Source organism: Grampus griseus (assembly GCF_964374135.1).
Source record: "Grampus griseus genome assembly, chromosome: 12".
Taxonomy (NCBI): Eukaryota; Metazoa; Chordata; class Mammalia; order Artiodactyla; family Delphinidae; genus Grampus; species Grampus griseus.
In genome coordinates this window covers 57459985-57484247 of record NC_139006.1, presented here as the reverse complement: position 1 = coordinate 57484247, position 24263 = coordinate 57459985, and the positions used below count along the sequence as shown (strand labels likewise).

At 37.3% G+C, this 24263-nt stretch overlaps 1 protein-coding gene across 3 annotated transcripts in view; it reads right to left on the bottom strand.

Annotated features, from left to right (window-relative positions):
* Positions 1 to 24263, bottom strand: part of PIK3C3 (phosphatidylinositol 3-kinase catalytic subunit type 3) — a 158471-nt gene that overhangs the window by 124863 nt on the left and 9345 nt on the right. For all 3 annotated transcript variants that reach the window (XM_082667222.1, XM_082667224.1, XM_082667223.1), the window contains exon 4: positions 18822 to 18951. In XM_082667222.1, coding sequence (XP_082523348.1) covers positions 18822 to 18951 — 130 coding nt within the window. The remainder of the gene's footprint in view (positions 1 to 18821; positions 18952 to 24263) is intronic.

The following is a 24263-nucleotide window of genomic DNA, read 5'->3' as shown; positions in this document are numbered from 1 at the left end:
CCACCCATTAGCAGAGAGGCTGCCTAAAATCATAATAAGTTCACAGGTACCCCGAAAAACACCACCAGACACGGACCTGCCCACCAGAAAGACAAGATCCAGCCTCATTCACCAGAACACAGGCACTAGTCCCCTCCACCAGGAAGCCTACACAACCCACTGAAACAGCCTTAGCAACTGGGGGCAGACACCAAAAACAAAGGGAACTAACAACCTGCAGCCTGCAAAAAGGAGACCCCAAACACAGTAAGTTAAGCAATATGAGAAGACACAGAAACACACAGCAGATAAAGGAGCAAGGTAAAAACCCACCAGACCAAACAAATGAGGAGGAAATAGCCAGTCTACTTGAAAAAGAATTCAGAATAATGATAGTAACGATGATCCAAAATCTTGAAAATAGAATGGAGAAAATACAAGAAACGTTTAACAAGGACCTAGAAAAACTAAAGAGGAAACAAACAATGATGAACCACATAATAAATGAAATTTAAAATTCTCTAGAAGGAGTCGATAGCAGAATAACTGAGGCAAAAGAACAGATAAGTGACCTGGAAGATAGAATAGTGGAAATAACCACTGCAGAGCAGAATAAAGAAAAAAGAATGAAAAGAATTGAGGACAGTCTCAGACACCTCTGGGACAACATTAAAAGCACCAACATTAGAATTATAGGGTGCCAAGAAGAAGAAGAGACAAAGAAAGGGACTGAGAAATTATTTGAAGAGATTATAGTGGAAAACTTCCCTAATATGGGAAAGGAAATAGTTAATCAAGTCCAGGAAGCGCACAGAGTCCCACACAGGATAAATCCAAGGAGAAACATGGCAAGATATATATTAATCAAACAATCAAAAATTAAAAACAAAGAAAAAATATTAAAAGCAGCAAGGGAAAAACAACAAACAACATACAAGGGATTCCCCATAAGGTTAACAGCGATCTTTCAGCAGAAACTCTGCAAGACAGAAGGCGGTGGCAGGACATAGTTAAGATGATGAAAGGGAAAAGCCTACAACCAAGATTACTCTACCCAGCAAGGATCTCATTCAGATTTGATGGAGAAATTAAAAACTTTACAGACAAGCAAAAGTTGAGAGAGTTCAGCACCACCAAACCAGCTTTACAACAAATGCTAAGGAACTTCTCTAGGCAGGAAACACAAGAGAAGGAAAAGACCTACAACAACAAACCCAAAACAATTGAGAAAATGATAATAGGAACATACATATCGATAATTAGCTAAATGTAAACAAATTAAATGCTCCAACCAAAAGATATAGACTGGCTGAATGGATACAAAAACGAGTGCTGTATATATGCTGTCTACAAGAGACGCACTTCAGACCTAGGGACACATACAGACTGAAAGTGAGGGGATGGAAAAGATGTTCCATGCAAATGGAAATCAAAAGAAAGCTGGAGTAGCAATTCTCATATCAGACAAAATAGACTTTAAAACAAAGGCTATTGAAAGAGACAAAGAAGGACACTACATAATGATCAGGGATACATCCAAGAAGAAGATATAACAATGATAAATATCTGCGCACCCAACATAGGAGCACCTCAATACATAAGGCAAATGCTAACAGCCATAAAAGGGGAAATTGAGAGTAACACAATCACAGTAGGGGATGTTAACACCCCACTTTCACCAATGGACAGATCATCCAAAATGAATATAAATAAGGAAATACAAGCTTTAAATGATACATTAAACAAGATGGTCTTCACTGACATTTATAGGACAGTCTATCCAAAAACAACAGAATACACTCTCTTCTCAAGTGCTCATGGAACGTTCTTCAGGATAGATCATATTTTGGTCACAAATCAAGCCTTGGTAAATTTAAGAAAATTGAAATCATATCAAGTGTCTTTTCCAAACACAACACTATGAGACTAGATATCAACTACAGGGAAAAATCTGTAAAAAATACAAGCACATGGACGTTAAACAATACACTACGTAATAACCAAAAGAACACTGAAGAAATCAAAGAGGAAATCAAAAAATACCTAGAAACAAATGACAATGAAAACACGACAACCCAAAACCTATGGAATGCAGCAAAAGCAGTTCTAAGAGGGAATTTTATAGCAATACAATCCTACCTTAAGAAACAAGAAACATCTCAAATAAACAACCTAATCTTACACATAAAGCAATTAGAGAAAGAAGAACAAAAAAACCCCAAAGTTAGCAGAAGGAAAGAAATCATAAAAATCAGATCAGAAATAAGTGAAAAAGAAACAATAGCAAAGATCAATAAAACTAAAAGCTGGTTCTTTGAGAAGATAAACAAAATTGATAAACCAAGAGCCAGACACATCAAGAAAAAAAGGGAGATGACCACAACAAAGAATTAGAAATGAAAAAGGAAAAGTAACAACTGACACTGCAGAAATACAAAGGATCATGACAGATTACTACAAGGAACTATATGCCAATAAAATGGACAACGTGGAAGAAATGGACAAATTCTTAGAAAAGCACAACCTTCCGAGACTGAACCAGGAAGAAAGAGAAAATATAAACAGACCAATAACAGGCACTGAAATTGAAACTGTGATTAAAAATCTTCCAACAAAAAAAGGCCCAGGACCAGACGGCTTCACAGGCAAATTCTATTAAACATTTAGAGAAGAGCTAACACTTATCCTTCTCAAACCCTTCCAAAATATAGCAGAGGGAGGAAAACTCCCAAACTCATTCTATGAGGTGACCATCATCCTGATACCAAAACCAGACAAAGATGTCACAAAGAAAGAAAACTACAGGCCATGATCACTGATAAACACAGATGCAAAAATCCTCAACAGAATAGTAGCAAACAGAATCCAATAGCATGTTAAAAGGATCATACACCATGATCAAGTAGGGTTTATCCCAGGAACGCAAGCATTCTTCAATATACACAAATCAATCAATGTGATACACCATATTAACAAACTGAATAATAAAAACCATATGATCATCTTAATAGATGAAGAAAAAGGTTTTGACAAAATTCAACACTCACTTATGATAAAAACTCCAAAAAGTAGACATAGAGAGAACTTACCTCAACATAATAAAGGCCATATATGACAAACCCATAGCCAACACTGTCCTCAATGGTGAAAAACTGAAACCATGTGCACCAAGATCACAAAGAAGACACGGTAGCCCACTCTCACCACTATTACTCAACATAGTTTTGGAAGTCCTAGCCATGGCAATCAGAGAAGAAAAAGAAATGAAAGGAATCCAAATCGGAAAAGAAGAAGTAAAGCTGTCACTGTTTGCAGATGACATGATACTAAACACAGAGAATCCTAAAGAGGGTACAAGAAAACTACTAGAGCTAATCAAAGAATTTGGTAAAGTAGTAGAATACAAAATTAATGCAAAGAATTCTCTTGCTTCCCTATACACTAATGATGAAAAATCTGCAAGTGAAATTAAGGAAACACTCTCATTTACAACTGCAACAAAAAGAATAAAATACCTAGGAATAAACCTACCTAAGGAGACAAAAGACCTGTATGCAGAAAACTATAAGACACTGATGCAAGAAATTAAAGATGATACAAACAGATGGAGAGATATACCATGTTCTCGGATTGGAAGAATCAACAGTGTGAAAATTACTATACTACCCAAAGCAATCTACAGATTCGATGCAATCCCTATCAAACTACCATCGGCTTTTTTCACAGAACTAGAACAAAAAATTTCCCAATTTGTATGGAAACACAAAAGACCCCGAATAATCAAAGCAATCTTGAGAAAGAAAAACGGAGCTGGAGGAATCAGGCTCCCTGACTTCAGACTACACTACAAAGCTAGAGTAATCAAGACAGTATGGTACTGGCACAAACAGACATATAGATAAATAGAACAGGATAGAAATCCCAGAGATAAACCCACACACATGTGGTCATCTTATTTTCGATAAAGGAGGCAAAAATATACAATGGAGAAAACACAGCCTCTTCAGTAAGTGGTGCTGGGAAAACTGGACAGGTACATGTAAAAGAATGAAATTAGAACACTCCCTAACACCATACACAAAAATAGACTCAAAATGGATTAAAGACCTAAATGTAAGGCCAGACACTTTAAAACTCTTAGAGGAAAACATAGGCAGAACACTCTATGACATAAATCAAAACAAAATCCTTTTTGACCCACCTCCTAAAGAAATGGAAATAAAAACAAAAATAAACAAATGGAACCTAATGAAACTTCAAAGCTTTTGCACACCAAAAGAAACCATAAACAAGCCAAAAAGACAACCCTCTGAATGGGAGAAAATATATGCGAATGAAGCAACTGACAAAGGATTAATCTTCAAAATTTACAAGTGGGTCATGCAGCTCAATATCAAAAAAACAAACAACCCAATCCAAAAATGGGCAGAAGACCTAAATAGATATTTCTCCAAAGAAGATATACAGATTGCCAACAAACACATGAAAGAATGCTCAACACCATTAATCATTAGAGAAATGCAAATCAAAACTACAATGAGATACCACCTCACACAGGTCAGAATGGCCATCATCAAAAAATCTACAAACTGTAAATGCTGGAGAGGGTGTGGAGAAAAGGGAACCCTCTTGCACTGTTGGTGGGAGTGTAGATTGATACAGCCACTAGGGAGAACAGTATGAGGTTCCTTAAAAAACTAAAAATATGGGCTTCCCTAGTGACGCAGTGGTTGAGAATCTGCCTGCCAATGCAGGGGACGTGGGTTAGAGCCCTCGTCTGGGAAGATGCCACATGCTGCGGAGCAACTAGGCCCGTGAGCCACAACTACTGAGCCTGCGCGTCTGGAGCCTGTGCTCCGCAACAAGAGAGGCTGTGAGTGAGAGGCCCACACACCACAATGAAGAGTGGCCCCCACTTGCCGCAACTAGAGAAAGCCCTCACACAGAAACGAAGACCCAACACAGCCAAAAATAAATAAATTAATTAATTAATTAAAAAGCAAGTTTAAAAAAAACTAAAAATAGAGCTGCCATTTGACCCAGCAATCCCACTACTGGGCATATACCCTGAGAAACCCATAATTCAAAAAGAGTCATGCACCACAGTGTTCACTGCAGCTCTTTTTACAATAGCCAGGACATGGAAGCAACCTAAGTGTCCATCGATAGATGAATGGATAAAGAAGATGTGGCACATATATACAATGGAATATTACTCAGCCATAAAATGAAACGAAGTTTGAGTTATTTGTAGTGAGGTGGATGGACCTAGAGTCTGTCATACAGAGTGAAGTAATTCAGAAAGAGAAAAACAAATACCATATGCTAACACATATATATGGAATCTAAAAGAAGAAAAAATCGTCATGAAGAACCTAGGGGCAGGACAGGAATAAAGACGCAGACCTACTAGAGAATGTACTTGAGGACACGGGGAGGCAGAAGGGTAAGCTGGGACAAAGTGAGAGAGTGGCACGCACGCACGTACGTATATACACTACCAAATGTAAAACAGATAGCTAGTGGGAAGCAGCCACATAGCACAGGGAGATCAGCTCTCGGTGTTTTGTGACCACCTAGAGGGGTGGGATAGGGAGGGAGGAAGGGAGGGAGACGCAAGAGAGAAGAGTTATGGGGATATATGTATATGTATATATATAGCTGATTCACTTTGTTATACAGCAGAAACTAACACACCATTGTAAAGCAATTATACTCCAATAAAGATGTTAAATAAATAAATACATAAATAAAAGGGAGACAAAAAACATACTGTATTACAAGTCTAATCATTAAACTTGTTAGAATTAAATGAAAGCAAATAAGATCAAGTAACAACAGCTAACATTTATTAGTGCTCAGTACTGTCCCACAGTATGTTAAAAACTAAATATTTTATCTCATTTATATTTATTCTTCACAGTAACTCAGAAAAGTAGATATAACCCTTATTCCTCTTTAAAGATGAGGAATTCACGGCTTAGTAAATGTTAAGTAGCTAATCTGAGATCACATGTAAACAAGAGAACACAACTGGAATCTGAATGAAAAATGGTCTCCAAAGCCATGATTTTAATCACAGCTCCATTTTTAGTTCTTGATCCATGTAAAGGGTTTTAGAGCTATTAAAGCACTTTATGCATGTAAGGAGATTATTATAGTTATTATTATTATTCCTCATAATGGCACTAGTAATAATGACAGCTTCAACCTAGTAACATAATTCTTAAATCTCCAGCATTTAGAAGTGTGTCTTCAACATAGCAAGTGATGATGGTGGATATAGAGGACTTTTCCACATACTTAAAATAAAAATCTCAGTGAGCTCCTCTAAATTAATACCTCAAAACAAGTACCCATTCAATGCAGTGCATTCAATGTAAAATATTGTCTTTCAAGGGCAAATATTTTGGCAGGTCAAACAGTACAATAAAATAATTTAAAATAAATAGCCTCAATCCCATTTCACAGAAGTATGTAACCAGAAAACTTCTTGTTATATTAATCTCAATTGTAAAGGATTATTTTGTGATCATGATTATTTGTCAATGTTTATTCAAAACATACAGTGTAGCCAGCATATTCACGTAATCCTGCAACTAGAAAGACAATGTCATGAGAGAAAGAGGAAGAGTCCTTTTAAGATTTCCCCATACTGAGAGAAATATCTCACAAAACTTTGTAGCTCCTTCAGGCTCCTTCATGGCTCACTAAGAAATTAATAACTCCTGAAGACTAATTTAATTTCCAAACTGCCTTAAAAAATGGTGTCCTGGATAGCAGACACAAGTATTATGGCTACCAGAAAGGTGATATGGTTACTCACCCAATACAAATTAGTAAATTGGTACTCTAGACCAGGGCTGCTCAATAGAACAGCAATAATGGGAATACTCCACACCTGCACTGTCTACTAGGTAGCTGATAGCCACATGTGGCTATTCAGCACTTGAAATGTGATTATGGTAACACAGCAAGTGAATTTTAAATTAAATTTAATTTTGATTAACTTAAATTGCCACATGTGAATTGTGGCTATTATCTTAGACAGTACAGTTCTAGATTAAAAATAACCCCTTGAATTGATTGGCATGAACCTATTCTCAAGATACTAATTTTTCCTGGATGAACTAAAAAAAATCCAGTTCCTATTGTTATAAACCTGAGTCTGGACCCTGGACCCAGAATGACCCCATGTAGGCACTCTGAGGGTCAGCCTGAAACATCACCACATCTTACCACAACTTCCCTGTAGCAATGCTCACCTATATACTCTACCTAACATTCTCCACCCCATCTGCGTCACACAGACCACAACGCATTTTTCAAATAGTCATTGCTTTCTCTTTGCCTCCTCTTAATCAAACTGACAGAAACTAAAGCACATTCCAAAGACATCAAGCAGAGCTGCTAAAATGAAGAGAAGAGAGTGGAGAAGCATGCTTTTGCACTAACCTTTCATGTCTAAAGACATGGATTCAAATATAAGTCAAACACTAAAGCTTGGTAGTCACATCCAAAACCCCAGGTGGATATGTATCCTAGTCATAAAACTCTTACAATACGACAAGCTGAAAAATGGAGCAGATGGGAACAATGGGCAAATTTGCTCAATTAAGGCCCACAATCATTAAAAGGCCAGTCATGGACAATCAAAGAGTAATAAATGCCCAAGAGGTATGGGCTTTGATTATTTTCACAAATCAATTCAAACAGAAAGTTACTATGTTAGTAAAAAATTAATTAGGGAAATTTAGAGATGGGAAAGAGAAGATAACGAGGAAGATGGGGGAAAGAGTATATTTCAATATATTAATTTTCTTCCTGTTCCCTACTAAGTCTAAGAAATGCAAGTCATAAAAAATAAGAACTAAACGAAAGACTATTCAGTTTTTTTAAAATTTATTTACTTATTTTATTTTATTTTTGGCTGTGTTGGGTCTTCATTGCTTCCGCGGGCTTTCTCTAGTTGTGGCGAGCGAGGGCTACTCTTCGTTGCAGTGAGCGGGCTTCTCACTGCGGTGGCTTCTCTTGCTGCGGAGCACAGGCTCTAGACGCGCAGGCTTCAGTAGTTGTGGCTTGTGGACTCCAGAGCACAGGCTCGGTAGTTGTGGCGCATGGGCTTAGTTGCTCCGCAGCATGTAGGATCTTCCAGGACCAGGGCTTGAACCCATGTTCCCTGCATTAGCAGGTGGATTCTTAACCACTGCACCACCAGGGAAGTCCCAAGACTATTCAGTTTTGTTTCCTTTTCTCACACTCAATTTTTCCTCAAAGGAAAACTAGGCATGTCCACAAAATAAAATCATTAGAGGTTAATTCCACTAAAACTATTCTGAAAGGATTTGACTTTTTAAAAAATGTAAACCTAGAAATCAGTCTTTTAAAATTCCATTATTCATACTGCACTTATAATTTAACTTTCAGTTCTATCAATAAGTCAGAATAAGAATATTCAGTACAGCTTGAGTTTGAGGTTCTTTGCTTAATAATTATCTAACATTGTCTCTTTATAGGCCATTTAAATAGCTCATCTTCATTTCACAGCCCTCTTGTCCTCTTATCCCCAGGCAGCCAGGACTAAAGCAGTTCTTTAACTGAATAAACTCCCTTAAATTGCAGTTTGAAAATCATCACTATGCTATTTATTTTGGCTCATGGGTACAATGCATGGTAACTATGCTCTGCTATTATTAAGATTAATATACACGTTTTTACTCTTAAGCCACCTTTCTCAACAATTAGAAACAGAGTAAATTCACTGGAAAAATCAAAGTACAACAAGAAAGAAACCATTCAGTTCTAACCACTTAAACCTCATCTATTTGAATACTCATTTCTTTTCTTAAAATGACAGTGTGAGAAAATGAAGTATCTGTTCCTTTTATATGAAAATGGAAACAATAGCATAGACATTTTTTTCCAGGTTTTTAAAGAACCAAAAACAATTTCAAAATATTGTAATACGGTACCAAAGACAATTTCGAAATGTTTTGAGGAAGAGAATGACAATCTAACTCAACAAACTTTTTAATGTGGAACCAGAAAAATGAGAGGAGGAGAAAAGGAGGGAGAGAGCTACTGTGGCATAATTTTAAGGAACAAACAAATACCAAAGTATCATTTTAAATTCAGAGTATACCAAGTATCAAAGTATACTCTCTCTGGTAAGTTTATAAGTTAAGACCACAACAAATATCGAAGTATACTTTTTCTGGTATAAGGCAAGGGAAATACTAAGGAAGCCAGTCTGAAAAATTTAAGAAGCAGTCACTAACCAAAAAAGAAAAACAACAAAAACAAAATCTAAGAGCACAGCCAGATCACTCACATTAGGCAGGTCCTGAACGATGCTTTACTCTAGGCTTACGTATTACAGATGAAAAGGAACGGCATGAACAACGATTCCATAATTGCCAACTGATGACTGCATGTTGTTTCTCTATTAAGGTGGTAACTATAAAATCCAGGTAAATAAAAAATCCCAATTATTTACTATTGCAGTACTTTTAGAATCATAGAATGTGAATAGCTACATGGGACCTCAAATATCATCCATTCTAAACTTCTGATTTTACAGGCTTAGAAATTATTTTCCCAGAGCTGGTAGGATGGCCAAATCTCTGCCTCATACTACAGTGCTCTTCCCACTGAAAAGTGCTTCCAAATGCCCAAGCTTCCAATTTCATCAAACCAAAGCATCATTTATAAAACACATTCAACTTCAACAGCAGCAGGGATATAACAGTTCTGAAACTTCAAACAGCATGACCAACTGCTGTACAGAAAAGAATAAAACATATTAGCCCAAGTGCCAAAAAATTAAAAAACGCTTCCTTCAAAGGGAGAGCAGTTCCTTCAAAAATGCTACAAACATGATGCCTTTTTCCCCTTAAGAAGAGTAATTATTGGTTTTAATGGTTTCCATTTAGTCTCTGGGGAACATGAGTTAAACACTAATGCAAGCTGTCACAGCACAGCAACCTCCAAAGGCTCCACTCCACTCAGAAGTAAGAAATAGAATTCTATTAGGGAAAAAGAACTTTGAAAGGAGCTCATCTCCAATTTGCATAAGAAAGACTTATTCTCATTAATTTTTATCCCCATTTTAAAGATTGAGAAACAAATGCATAAATACTTAAAAACTATTAGCCACCCTCGGTAATAGTCAGTGTATAAATTTTAATACATACCTCTTGAAAAAGTAGGACCTTACTTCCCATCCTCTCCAATATAAAGAATTTAGACTGTTGATGATTGCTACCCATTAACAAAACTGTTAAGAAGGCTTCTTTCCAATACCTCATTTAGCGCTGCATATGCTTACTCATCATTTTGAGAGCTGCAAATGTACAATGATAATCAAAAGAATAAATATGAACCCAAACAACTCTTTAAGGAGTTATAGTTGCAACCATAAAAAAAGCTGATCATTATCAAGTCACACCTTTTTCTCCTACTATAAAATTCAAAAGATAAAAATGAGAAATGTATACTATAACATTGTGCTACATTAAAAAGTCCATTTCAAATTCCAATGCTGCATTTACTGCTGTTTGAAAAATGTCAATCAGTTGTTACAAAAATTATTTCTGAAATCTGCATCAAAACTAAATGAGAGGGCTTCCCTGGTGGCGCAGTGGTTGGGAGTCTGCCTGCCGATGCAGAAGACGCGGGTTCATGCCCCGGTCTGGGAGGATCCCGCATGCCGCGGGGCGGCTGGGCCTGTGGGCCATGGCCGCTGGGCCTGCGTGTCCGGAGCCTGTGCTCCACGATGGTAGAGGCCGTGATGGTGAGAGGCCCACGTGCCGCAAAAAAAAATTTTTTAATAAATAAATGGGAAAAAATTAGGAACATGTGAATAGAACCCTATATAATTTGTTTAATATAAGAGAACCTAGGTGGATGAATTGCACAACTATATAGCTTTATATTTCTTGACTCTGACCATTCCCCCTCAAATTCAGAATTTCATTATTATATGAATTATAACGCTCATTCTTGGAGACCTTCAAGATGGCAGAGGAGTAAGATGTGGACATCATCTTCCTCCCCACAAATACATCAGAAATACATCTACATGTGGAACATCTCCTACAGAACACCTACTGAATGCTGGAAAAAGACCTCAGACTTCCCAAAAGGCAAGAAACTCCCCACATACTTGGGTAGGGCAAAAGAAAAAACAGAGAGAAAAGAATAGGGACAGGACCTGCACCTCTGGGAGGGAGCTGTGAAGGAGGAAAAGTTTCCACATACTAGGAAGCCCCTTCACTGGTGGAGATGGGGGTGGTGGGGGGGGGGAAGCTTCGGAGCCACAGGGGAGAGTGCAGCAACAGGGATGCAGAGGGCAAAGCAGAGAGATTCCCGCACAGAGGATCAGTGCCGACCAGCACTCACCAGCCTGAGAGGCTTGTCTGCTCACCTGCCTGGACGGTTGGGGGCTGGGACCTGAGGCCCCAGCTTCCGCGGTCAGATTCCAGGGAGAGGGCTGGGGTTGGCTGCGTGAACACAGCCTGAAGGGGGCTAGTGCGCCACAGCTAGATGGGAGGGAGTCCGGGAAAAAGTCTGGAACTGCCAAAGAGGCAAGAGACCACTGTTTCGGGGTGCACGAGGATAGGGGATTCAGAGCACTGACTAAACGAGCTCCAGAGATGGGCGCCAGCCGCAGCTATCAGCGTAGACAACAGAGACGGGAATGAGACGCTAAGGCTGCTGCTGCAGCCACCAACAATACTGTGTGCAAGCACAGGTCACTATCCACACCTGCACTCCCAGGAGCCTGTGCAGGGCGCCACTGCCAGGGTCCTGTGATCCAGGGACAACTTCCATGGAAGAATACATGGCACATCTCAGGCTGTTGCAAAGTCACGCCTGCCTCTGCCGCTGCAGGCTAGCCCCGCATTCCGTACTCCTCCCTCCCCCCAGGCCTGAGTGAGACAGAGCCCCCTAATCAGCTGCTCCTTTAACTCCGTCCTGAGTGAAGAACAGATGTCCTCAGGTGACCTACACGCAGAGGCAGGGCCAAATCCAAAGCTGAACCCCAGGAGCTGTGCGAACAAAGAAAAGAAAGGGAAATTTCTCCCAGCAGCCTCAGGAGCAGTGGATTAAATCTACACAATCACCTTGATGTACCCTGCATCTCTGGAATACCTAAAGAGACTGAATCATCCCAAAATTGAGGCGGCAGACTTTGGGAGCAACTGTAGACTTGGGGTTTGCTTTCTGCATCTAATTTGTTTCTGGTTTTAGTATTTAGAGTTTATTATCATTGGCAGATTTGTTTATTGATTTGGTTGCTCACTTCCTGTTTCTATTTCAATATATAGATATTTTTTTTTCCCTTTTCTCCTTTTTTGAGTGTGAATGTGTATGCTTCTTTGTGTGATTTTTGTCTGTATAACTTTGCTTTTACCATTTGTCCTAAGGTTATTTCTGACTGTTTTTTTAATTACTTTTTTTTATTTTTAATAATTATTTTTATTTTAATAACTTTATTTTATTTTTTTCTTTCTTTCTTTTTTTTCTCCCTTTTCTTCTAAACCATGTGGCTGACAGGGTCTTGGTGCTCCGGCCGGGTGTTAGACCTGTGCCTCTGAGGCGGGAGAGCCGAGTTCAGGACACTGGTCCACCAGAGACTTCCCGGCTCCACGTAATGTCAAACAGCGAAAGCTCTCCCAGAGATCTCCATCTCAACGATAACACCCAGCTCCACTCAATGACCAGAAAGCTACAGTGCTGGACACCCTACGCCAAACAACTAGCAAGACAGGAACACAACCCCACCCATCAGGAGAGTGGCTGCCTAAAAATACAGTAAGGTCACAGGCACCACAAAACACACCACCGGACACGGTCCTGCCAGCCAGAAAGACAAGATCCAGCCTCATCCACCAGAAGACAGGTACCAGTCCCCTCCATCAGAAAGCATACACAATCCACTGATCCAACCAGAGCCACTGGGGGCAGACACTAAAAACGATGGGAACTAAGAACGTGCAGCCTGCGAAAGAAGACCCCAAACACAGTAAGTTAAACCAACTGAGAAGACAGAGAAACACACAGCAGATGAAGGAGTAAGGTAAAAATCCATCAGACCAAATAAATGAAGAGGAAAGAGGCAGTCTACCTGAAAAAGAATTCAGAGTAATGATAGTAACGATGATCCAAAATCTTGGAAATACAATGCAGAACAAACAAGAAAGTTTTAACAAGGAACTAAAAGAACTAAAGAGCAAACACACAATAATGAACAACACAATAAATGAAATTTAAAATTCTCTAGAAGGAATCAACAGCAGAGTAACTGAGGCAGAAGAACAGATAAGTGACCTGGAAGGTAAAATAGTAGAAATAACTACTGCAGAGCAGAATAAAGAAGAAAGATTGAAAAGAATTGAGGACAGTCTCAGAGACCTCTGGGAAACATTAAATGCAACAATATTCGAAATATAGGGGTCCCAGAAGAAAAAGAGGAAAAAAAAGAGACTGAGAAAATATTTGAAGAGATTATAGTGGAAAACTTCCCTAATATGGGAAAGGAAATAGTCAATCAAGTCTAGGAAGCACAGAGAGTTCCATAAAGGATAAATCCAAGGAGAAACATGCCAAGACACATATTAATCAAACTATCAAAAATTAAATACAAAGAAAAAATTAAAGGCAGCAAGGAAAAAACAACAGAAACATACAAGGGAATCCCCATAAAGTTAAGAGCTGATCTTTCAGCAGAAACTCAGCAAGCCAGAAGGAGTGGCAGGACATATTTAAAGTGATGAAATTAAAAAACCTACAACCAAGCAAGGATCTCATTCAGATTCGATGGAGACATTAAAACATTCACAGACAAACAAAAGCTAAGTGAATTCAGCATCACCAAACCAGCTTTACAACAAATGCTACAGGAACTTCTCTAGGCAGGAAACACAACAGAAGGAAAAGACCTACAATAACAAACCCAAAACAATTAAGAAAATGGTAATAGGAACATACATATTGACAATTACCTTAAATGTAAATGGATTAAATGCTCCAACCAAAAGACACAGACTGGCTGAATAGATACAAAAACAAGACCCATACATATGCTGTCTACAAGAGACCCACTTCAGACCAAGGGACACATACAGACTGAAAGTGAGGGGATGGAAAAATACTCCATGCAAATGGAAATCAAAAGAAAGCTGGAGTAACAATTCTCGTATCAGACAAAATAGACTTTAAAGACTACCACAAGAGACAAAGAAGGACACTACATAATGATCAAGGGATCCAGCCAAGACAAAGATGTAACAATTGTAAATATTTATGCACCCAACATAGGAGCACCTCAATACATAAGGCAAATGCTAACAGCCATAAAAGGGGAAATTGACAGTAACACAACCATAGTAGGGGAATTTAACACCCAACTTTCACGAATGGACAGATCATCCAAAATGAAAATAAATAAGGAAACACAAGCTTTAAATTATACATTAAACAAGATGGACTTAATTGACATTTATAGGACATTCCATTCAAAAACAACAGAAGACTCTTTCTTCTCAGTGCTCATGGAACATTCTCCAGGATAGATCATATCTTCGGTCAAAAATCAAGCCTTGGTAATTTTAAGAAAATTGAAATTGTATCAAGTATCTTTTCCAAACACAATGCTATGAGACTAGATATCAATTACAGGAAAAAAACTGTAAAAATACAAACACATGGAGGCTAAACAATATGCTACTAAATAATCAAGAGATAACTGAGGAAATCAAAAAATACCTAGAAACAAATGACTGAAAACATGATGGCCCAAAACCTACGGGATGCAGCAAAAGCAGTTTTAAGAGGGAAGTTTATAGCATTACAATCCTACCTCAAGAAGCAAGAAAAACCTCAAACAACCTAATCTTACAACTAAAGCAATTAGACAAAGAAGAACAAAAAACCCCAAAGTTAGCAGAAGGAAAGAAATCATAAAGATCAGATCAGAAATAAATGAAAAAGAAATGAAGAAAACTATAAAAAATATGAATAAAACTAAAAGCTGGTTTTTGGAGAAGATAAACAAGATTGATTAACCATTAGACTCATCAAGAATAAAAGGAGAAGACTCAGATCAACAGAATTAGAAATGAAAAAGAGAAGTAACAACTGACACTGCAGAAACACAAAGGATCAAGGGAGATTACTACAAGTAACTATATGCCAGTAAAATGGACAACCTGGAAGCAATGGATAAATTCTTAGAAACGCACAAACTTCTGAGACTGAACCAGGAAGAAAGAGAAAATATAAACAGACTATACACAAGCACTGAAATTGAAACTGTGATTAAAAATCTTCCAACAAAGGCCAAGGACCAGATGGCTTCACAGGCGAATTCTATCAAACATTTAGAGAAGAACCAACACCTATCCTTCTCAAACTCTTCCAAAATATAGCAGAGGGAGGAACACTCTCAAACTCATTCTAGGTAGCCACCATCACCCTGATACCAACACCAGACAAAGATATTACAAAAAAAGAAAAGTACAGACCAATATCACTGATGACCATCGATGCAAAAATCTTCAATAAAATACGAGCAAACAGAATCCAAAGGCACATTAAAGGGATTATACACCATGATCAAGTGGGGTTTATCCCAGAAATGCAAGGATTCTTCAATACATGCAAATCAATGTGATACACCACATTAACAACCTGAAGGATAAAAACCATATGATAATCTCAATAGATGCAGAAAAAGCTTTCAACTAAATTCAACACCCATTTTTGATAAAAACTCTCCAGAAAGCAGGCACAGAGGGAACTTACCTCAACATAATAAAGGCCATATATGACAAACCCACAGCCAACATCCTTCTCAATGGTGAAAAACTGAAACCATTTCCACTAAAATCCTGAACAAGACAAGGCTGCCCACTCTCACCACTCTTATTCAACATAGTTTTAGAAGTTTTAGCCACAGCAATCAGATTAGAAAAAGAAATAAAAGGAATGCAAATCGGAAAAGAAGAAGTAAAGCTGCCACTGTTTGCAGATGACATGATACTATACATAGAGAATCCTAAAGATGCTACCAGAAAACTACTAGAGCTAATCACTGAATTTGGTAAAGTAGCAGGATACAAAATTAATGCACAGAAATCTCTTGTATTCCTACACACTAATGATGAAAACTCTGAAAGTGAAATTAAGGAAACAGTCCCATTTACTATTTCAACAAAAAGAATAAAATACCTAGGAATAAACTTACCTAAGGAGACAAAAGATTTGTATGCAGAAAACTATAAGACACTGATGAAAGAAATTAAAGATGATACAAACAGATGGAGAGGTATACCATGTTCTTGGATTGGAAGAACCAACATTGTGAAAATGACTATATTACCCAAAGCAATCTACAGATTCAATGCAATACCTATCAAACTGCCAATGGCATTTTTCATAGAACTAGAACAAAAAATTTCACAATTTGTGTTGAAAAACAAAAGACCCTGAACAGCCCAAACAATCTTGAGAAAGAAAAACGGAGCTGGGGGAATCAGGCTCCGTGACTTCAGACTATACTATGAAGCTACAGTAATCAAGACAGTATTGTAATGGCAGAAAAACAGAAATACAGATCAATAGAACAGGATAGAAAGTCCAGAGATAAACCCACACACATATGGTCACCTTATTTTTGATAAAGGAGGCAAAAAAAATACAATGGAGAAAAGACAGCCTCTTCAATAAGTGGTGCCAGGAAAATGACAGCTACATCTAAAAGAATGAAATTAGAACACTCCTTAACACCATACACAAAAATAAACTCAAAATGGATTAAAGACCTAAATGTAAGGCCAGAAACTATCAGAGTCTTAGAGGAAAACACAGGCAGAACACTCCATGACATAAATCAAAGCAAAATCCTTTTTGACCCACCTCCTAAAGAAATAGAAATAAAAATAAACAAATGGGACCTAATGAAACTTCAAAGCTTTTGCACACCAAAAGAAACCATAAACAAGACAAAAAGACAACACTATGAATGGGAGAAAATATTTGCAAATGCAGCAAGTGACAAAGGATTAATCTCCAAACCTTACAAGCAGCTCATGCAGCTCAATATCCAAAAAACAAACAACCCAATCCAAAAATGGTCAGAAGACCTAAATAGACATTTCTCCAAAGAAGATATACAGACTGCCAACAAACACATGAAAGGATGCTCATCATCACTAACCATCAGAGAAATGCAATCAAAACTATAATGAGGTATCACCTCACACCAGTCAGAATGGCCATCATCAAAAAATCTAGAAACAGGGGCTTCCCTGGTGGCACAGTGGTTGAGAGTCTGCCTGCCGATGCAGGGGACACAGGTTCATGCCCCAGTACGGGAAGATCCCACATGCCGTGGAGCAGCTGGGCCCATGAGCCATGGCCACTGAGCCTGTGCATCCGGAGCCTGTGCCCCGCAACGGGAGAGGCCACAACAGTGAGAGGCCTGCGCACCGCAAAAAAAAAAAAAAAAAAACTATGAACAATAAATGCCGAAGAGAGTGTGGAGAAAAGGGAACCCTCTTGCACTGTTGGTGGGAATGTAAACTGATACAGCCACTATGGAGAACAGTATGGAGGTTCCTTAGAAAACTAAAAACAGAACTACCATATGACCCAGCAATCCCACTACTGGGCATATACCCTGAGAAAACCATAATTCAGTAAGAGTCATGTTCCACAACGGTCATTAAAACACTATTTACAATAGCCAGGACATGGGAGCACCCTAAGTGTCCACTGACAGATGAATGGATAAAGAAGACGTGACACATATATACAATGGAATATTACTCAGCCATAAAAGGAAACAAAATTGAGTTATTTGTAGTGAAGTGGATGGACCTAGAGTCTGTCATACAGAGTGAAGTAAGTCAGAAAGAGAAAAACAAATACTGTATGCTAACACATATATATATGGAATCTAAAACAAAAAAGTTGTAAAGTGCTTGGCATTAAAACTTTCTCCAGACGTAATAGAGTCATCCGTAACTAATAAGATCACAAAGGAAAATTACATGTAAAAATTAAAAGAAAGTCTCTTAATAAAAGTATTGTAAAAGCATCTTTAAACAGTATCTAACATAGTACTTTTTGAACAGATATTCACAACATAAGTTACACTACTGTGATTTGAGAATAGAATTGAACTTAGAAATACAAACATTAAATGAAAACACTTCATTAACACAATTTTGAAAAAAAGAGGTAATAACTCAGTCAATTTACAAAAAGAGAGGTGGGGTGGAGTGAGGGTAATTTAGACAGGCTAATATAAGAAATTTTCACTTTCAAACAATATAAGAATCTCTAGCACTTGCATCTTTAAGACAATGCTACCAAAAAAGTAGGTGGTCATCTTGAAGGTATCACCAAAAGCTCTACATTTTCAAATCTGTTGGAATTACAGACACAAAAGGCCATGTATTATGATTCTCTTTACGTGAAATGTCCAGAATTGGAATATCTACAGAGATAAAAAGTGGATGAGTGGTTGACAGGGGCTGAAGGAAGGAGGGAATGGGGAATGACTGCTAATGAGTACATGGTTATATTTTTGATAAAAATGGTCTAAAAGTAAATAGTGGTAATGATCGTACAACTTTGTGAATTCACTAAAGAACCATTAAACTGTACACTTTCCAAGGGTGAACTTTATGGTATGTGAATTATATTTCAATAAAACTATTATTAAAAGATTAAATTTAAATTAAAAAGTAATCTGACAGAATTCATAATGTCAATTTATACTACAACAGACATCATTCAGAGCCTTCCACCTGTTCCAATAGCTTCTTTTTTACCTTGGCAAGGCGGCTCATCTGATCTTCTGAGAGAGTACTGCTTGTTCTGCCAGGAGTTTTTGTGGGTTCTGATCCATCTGCTTCCACGTTAGGCCAGACTTTCAAGTCATGCATCCCTTGGCGAAACATGCTAGGCAAAAAGAGAATGTTCAGGACAGAATTAAATTAATGTAGTTCATTATGGGAAATTTCAGATTCGTAAACAGAGAGAATTCTACCAAGGAAATGCATGTCTCTCTTGCCAAGCTTTAAGCCTCCAGTGGGCTGTAAAGCAATTAACCAAGCAACTAAAATCCATGTAACACTGTTTTTCACGTGCCATTCTTTTCTCCTCCAAGCAGTTAGAACTATTACAGAGATTCTAAAGGTAAACTGGAAACAGAGAAGCATCAGTAATGGACCACATGCACTTCAACACGTCAGTGGAGATCTTAGAAACAGAAACCAAATTTCTACCCAGCGAAAGAATGTCACATTTACAATGATTGAAACCAAATTAAAATAATTATATAACTTTCTACTTTAAGTGACAATTCAGCATAGTAGACAGCGGAGTTGAACTGCCGAGGTTTGGATCCCAGCTGTGCCACCTATTACCTACAAGACTTTGGGTAAGTTACTTAACTTCTCTGTGCCTGTTTCCTCATCTATAAAATGAGATTATAAAGAGGAACTGTATCTCACAGAGTTGTTAGAAAAATTAAATAAACCAGTACAAGTAAAAAGTACTTAGAATAGTGTCTACCACGTAATAAGTATTCGATAAATGTTAGCTATTATTTTCCTTTTCACTGGGTACAGGCTTATTTTTCTCCCATCTTCTTTTCCATAAGAAAGATGTCTAAAAGGGAATACAGTAGTGGATTCAGTAAGAAAAAATACCCATGTCTACAAGTCAGAAATTTAACATATTGTTGAAATTCAGCCTGAGCTGGATGATCCTGCTTTAAAGTAAAAGACTACATGACCTCTGACTGTCATGCTTCTGCTTCTGCTTCTTTCAAAAAGCTACCATGAAGACCCACAGTAAAGGCTGAACAAACTCATAAAAGAAGCTCTAGACAAATATGCTTTTTAAATACGCTGTCAAGTTTCTGAGTTTTGTTTCTTTGAAGAGGTTTAGAGATAGTCTTCTGTTAGTGTGTTTTCTTTTTTTAAGTGTTAACAAGGCCTTTCAAACAATATAAAGTCTATTCAAACAGCATCCTCCCAAAGCTGAAAGGCCAAGCTGTCAATCGCAATGAAAAGAATAAGACTAGAAGTGTGTGCAGGTGAGTAGGCAAGTCCAAAGACTCCCATATTAAATAATTTTTTAATTAGGTACACGATGGATATAGTGATGCACTTTTCCCATCTTTAAAACCACTGTACTTAACTGTAAAAGGTTCACATTAATTTTTAAACCATTATTATCATGATCTGACCAATGGAAAATTTCTTAGCAGATTTTCCTGAGGTAATAAAGAGAATTTTCACTGAATATTATGTAATGTATGTAAGTAATGATGCCATAAACATTTAGATTGGAAACTATAAAGGACAGCTACAAGCTGATGAGCAGTATAAGATTAAGGACCAAATATGTTAAGGTCTAAGTTTGGAAATAAACAGGTAATATCCAGCAACCATATCTGCAAAAGCTTACTTTATAGGCCCAACACAAAATGTACTGACTGGTTGTGAAGACTCAATACACCCAATATTTATCTATCATGTTAAAGATAAAAAAAAAAAGTGGTATTATTTAAAAAGCCTTTATAAAGTTCATTTTCTTTCCCTTTCAACTGAGAGACATTCAACATAAAGCAGACCTTAGTCTCTAAGAAACTGGGTACAGTAAGGTCATAATACCACTTTCCATGAATATCCTTAAATATACCTTCAGAAACAGCAGAAAGCTTCCCTTCCTCTCTCCACTTCCTTGCCCCCAAGTGAATAGTTTGGCTGAACTTAACTAAATCAAAAATAAGTACATTTGGCAGGAAGCCAGTTTACTAAATAATTTAGGTGCCTTGGGATGGATCTGGAGAAGAGATTTAAGGATAAGGGGACATGGAAGGTAGGGGTGATGCCAAGTGATTCAAATGATCAAGTGAACATATTACTTTCTTTTGACACTAATGGAACCTTTATAGAGAGTTACACAGCCTCCAGGTGGCAAGTCAGAAGATGCTCAGAGCATCAAGTCCATTTGGGAAATTAAGCCAAACAGGCAAGAAAGAAAACGGTACAGCAGGATCTCCCTCAGACACAAACAGAGGCCCCAGCAACAGCTGCTGTAGATGCTCCAGCTCCCAGTGCCAAACCACTACAGCAACAACTGGCCTGACTTCAGAATTCACATTTGGAAAAAACATCTGCAAGAGAAATATACAGCTTGCGTATGATCCTTTGCCAATTTAACCTAATGATCAATCAATTCTTTAGCTACTTAGGAATCTCACAAGCTAGACTTTCAAAATGAGGACAATTAGTTACTCCAGCCATATCCTAACACATCTGTCTTTAGATTAACTACACTATCCTCCAAGAAGCACTGCTTCACACTGACTCAAGAATACAAAACAGGTATTAGCAAACAGCAAGAGTTGGTAGTCACAGGACTCCCGATACTATAACACAGCTATTACACACTTTGAGGACCACTTTTAAATAGCTAATAAGTCCATAAAAGGACTATTTAAGGAACAAGGTGCGGTACAACTGGTGTTATTTCATTGCCTAAGAAACATTTGAGGAAATGAAGGTCTAAAGCAGCATTTCCCTAAGTCATGAGAACTGTGGTGGCACATGACATGATTTTTAATGGTAGGTGGAAAAAAATTTGCACAGGCTTCCTCCTGAGATCACACAGAAGACTCATGCTACTTTCTCACCATGAATGTCAGCAACACCATGCAGAGAAGCAGCTGTGACCCAGCAGTACAAGTGGATGTCTGCACTCTGCTATAGCACCTGGAACATCCTGAATATCATATTCTTCCACAATCCAAAGGTGCACAGGAAGTCCAGTATCTTGCGAGGGAATGCCTCGGCTTGTCTCCACTGCATCCCAGTTAGCCTTCAAGGGAAGGCCCCAGGACACAGAGAGAAAAAGGAGTTATTTTAATTTCATAGGGCTTCTCAGATTTCCTTTTTCTGAGGTGCAGGTCACTATAAGCATCAGCCTAGAGGGAACAGTAGGTGATCTAACATGAGTTATTATACATACACGTACACACAATGATTACTACTGATTTCACGTACTTTATAAAAACTTGTCAAAGGCCAAGTAAAACCGTGTCACAAATGTCAATCTGAGAATTGATTTGGCTGTAGGCAGGTCATTTCACTGTACTTCTATGGAAATTTCTATTGTCTCACACCTATAGTCTAGTCAGATTGTCTCCTGAAACTACATCCTAAGGTCAATGAAAATGTATCGATATATGAGTGTTAAAAGAGGTGTTTTCATGAGGGAAACTCCCGCTGTTATTTCAGAAGGTAAACCACTAATGAAGAGGCCAGGAAGAAAAACCAAGAGGTCTATCTGGCTGTTTCTCAAGAAGATTTAACCACTAAGACTACAGTAAGAGTAATAATCTGTTGTGCATTTTTTTTCTATATGGCAAGCAAATTCCACCCTGGTAGAGAAAGTAAAAAGGTACAAACATTCCAGAAAAGAAACATACTGATTTTGTAATATGTCCATTCTACTATAACCTGCCATTTTATCAAAAAACATATTTAAAACTGGAGGCCACGATGTCTCAGACTATGTCTAAATTATTGTTCCTGCATGGATTTCAATAATAAATGTTTCTTTAATAGATACATTAAAGTAAAATACCTACACATTACTAAACAATCAAGCTATTCTCAATGAAATTACATCTACATTTTATTCATGAGTTGAAGCTTTTCTGAGACATCCTATCCTGAACAGAAAAATTCAATATTATAAGGATATCAATTCTCTCTGTAATTCACATATATAATTCAATACAGTTTCCCAACAAAATAAGAATGAGCTTTTTTTTTTAACTGAGGAAATAATATTAATATTTATCTGATAAAATATAGAGACTATCCAGAGAAATTCTGAAAGGACTACGAATGAGGAAGATTATCCATCTCTAATATTAAAACATTTTATAATTAATAGTATTCAAAACTAACAAGAATAGTTCAGAAATAATGACAGCTAATATTTACTGAGCACTTATTAAGCTCATTGCATGTCTTTAGTAATTTATCATCATCAACTACTCTGTGAGGTAAATACTAATATCTCATTTTACAGATAAGGAAACTGAGGCATAAAGAGATTAAATAACTTGCCCAAGGGTACACAGATAATAAGCAAAAGAACCAGGTTTTAAACCCAGACAATCTAGTTCTACCTGCCTTCCTAACCCCCACTGGTTTATAAAAAACTGATAAATTCAACATCATAATTTAAGATTCATGAGCTGCAAGTAAATAAGCAACAAACAAATATATAATTCAAAAGAAAATGTCAAACAGGAAAAACAATATGTGTAACATGTAACACACAAAGGGCTAATTTCACTAATCTACAAAGACCCCTTACAAATTAATAAGAAAAATGACAACTCAAAAAAAAAAGACAAAGAATTTTATGGTATGTGAATTATACCTCAATTTTAAAAAATGGGCAAAGGATATGAAAAAGCAATTCACAGAAACATAAACACAAATGTAAAGGGAAATATCACAATACAATCATCTTCACTCATATTTAATGATGTGAAAATTAATTTAGGAGATAATATTTTTCAATTTTAAAATGGGCAAAAATTAAGAAGTTTGATAATATCTAGATTATGGTCTCTACCATTTGATACCTAAAGGAACTAGGACTTCTTTCAGAGAGTCCAGGTCTGGGGCAGGAAATTTCCCAATGAGCCTGGAATAGCTTGTCTCCAGAAAGTAAAGAAGCTACCAATGACTACTGGTGTGCTATACTGTCAAAAGAACATGGGATCAACTTGAAGGGGCTCCTACTGACCAAAAATTGGAATTTTTAAGAATTATAAAGAATAAAAAGAACAATGGATTGAAACATTTCAAAACTGTTTAAAAGTTCATGATGAAACTTAAGAACAAAAAACCAAAAAATCATCAATCGTCACTTTCAAGGTTACCAAGGCACCAACCAATTCATTCTTAAAATTGTTAAAGGGGAAAAAAAATTAAACATTAATCTGCCTTTCCTATATGAACTGTATACCAAGGTAACTCAATATATGATGAAAGACCAAGTTTTTTAGAGAAAAGTTCCAATTAATAAACATAGAAAGAATAGAATGTCAACAATTTTCTTAAGATGAAGAGTGATCTCTCTGCTCAGGAGAAAAGGGATAGAGAAAAAACACCCTAAAGGACTATCATGTTTTTGTTTTTGTTTTACAATTAACTTCTATTATCTGTAAATTTTTA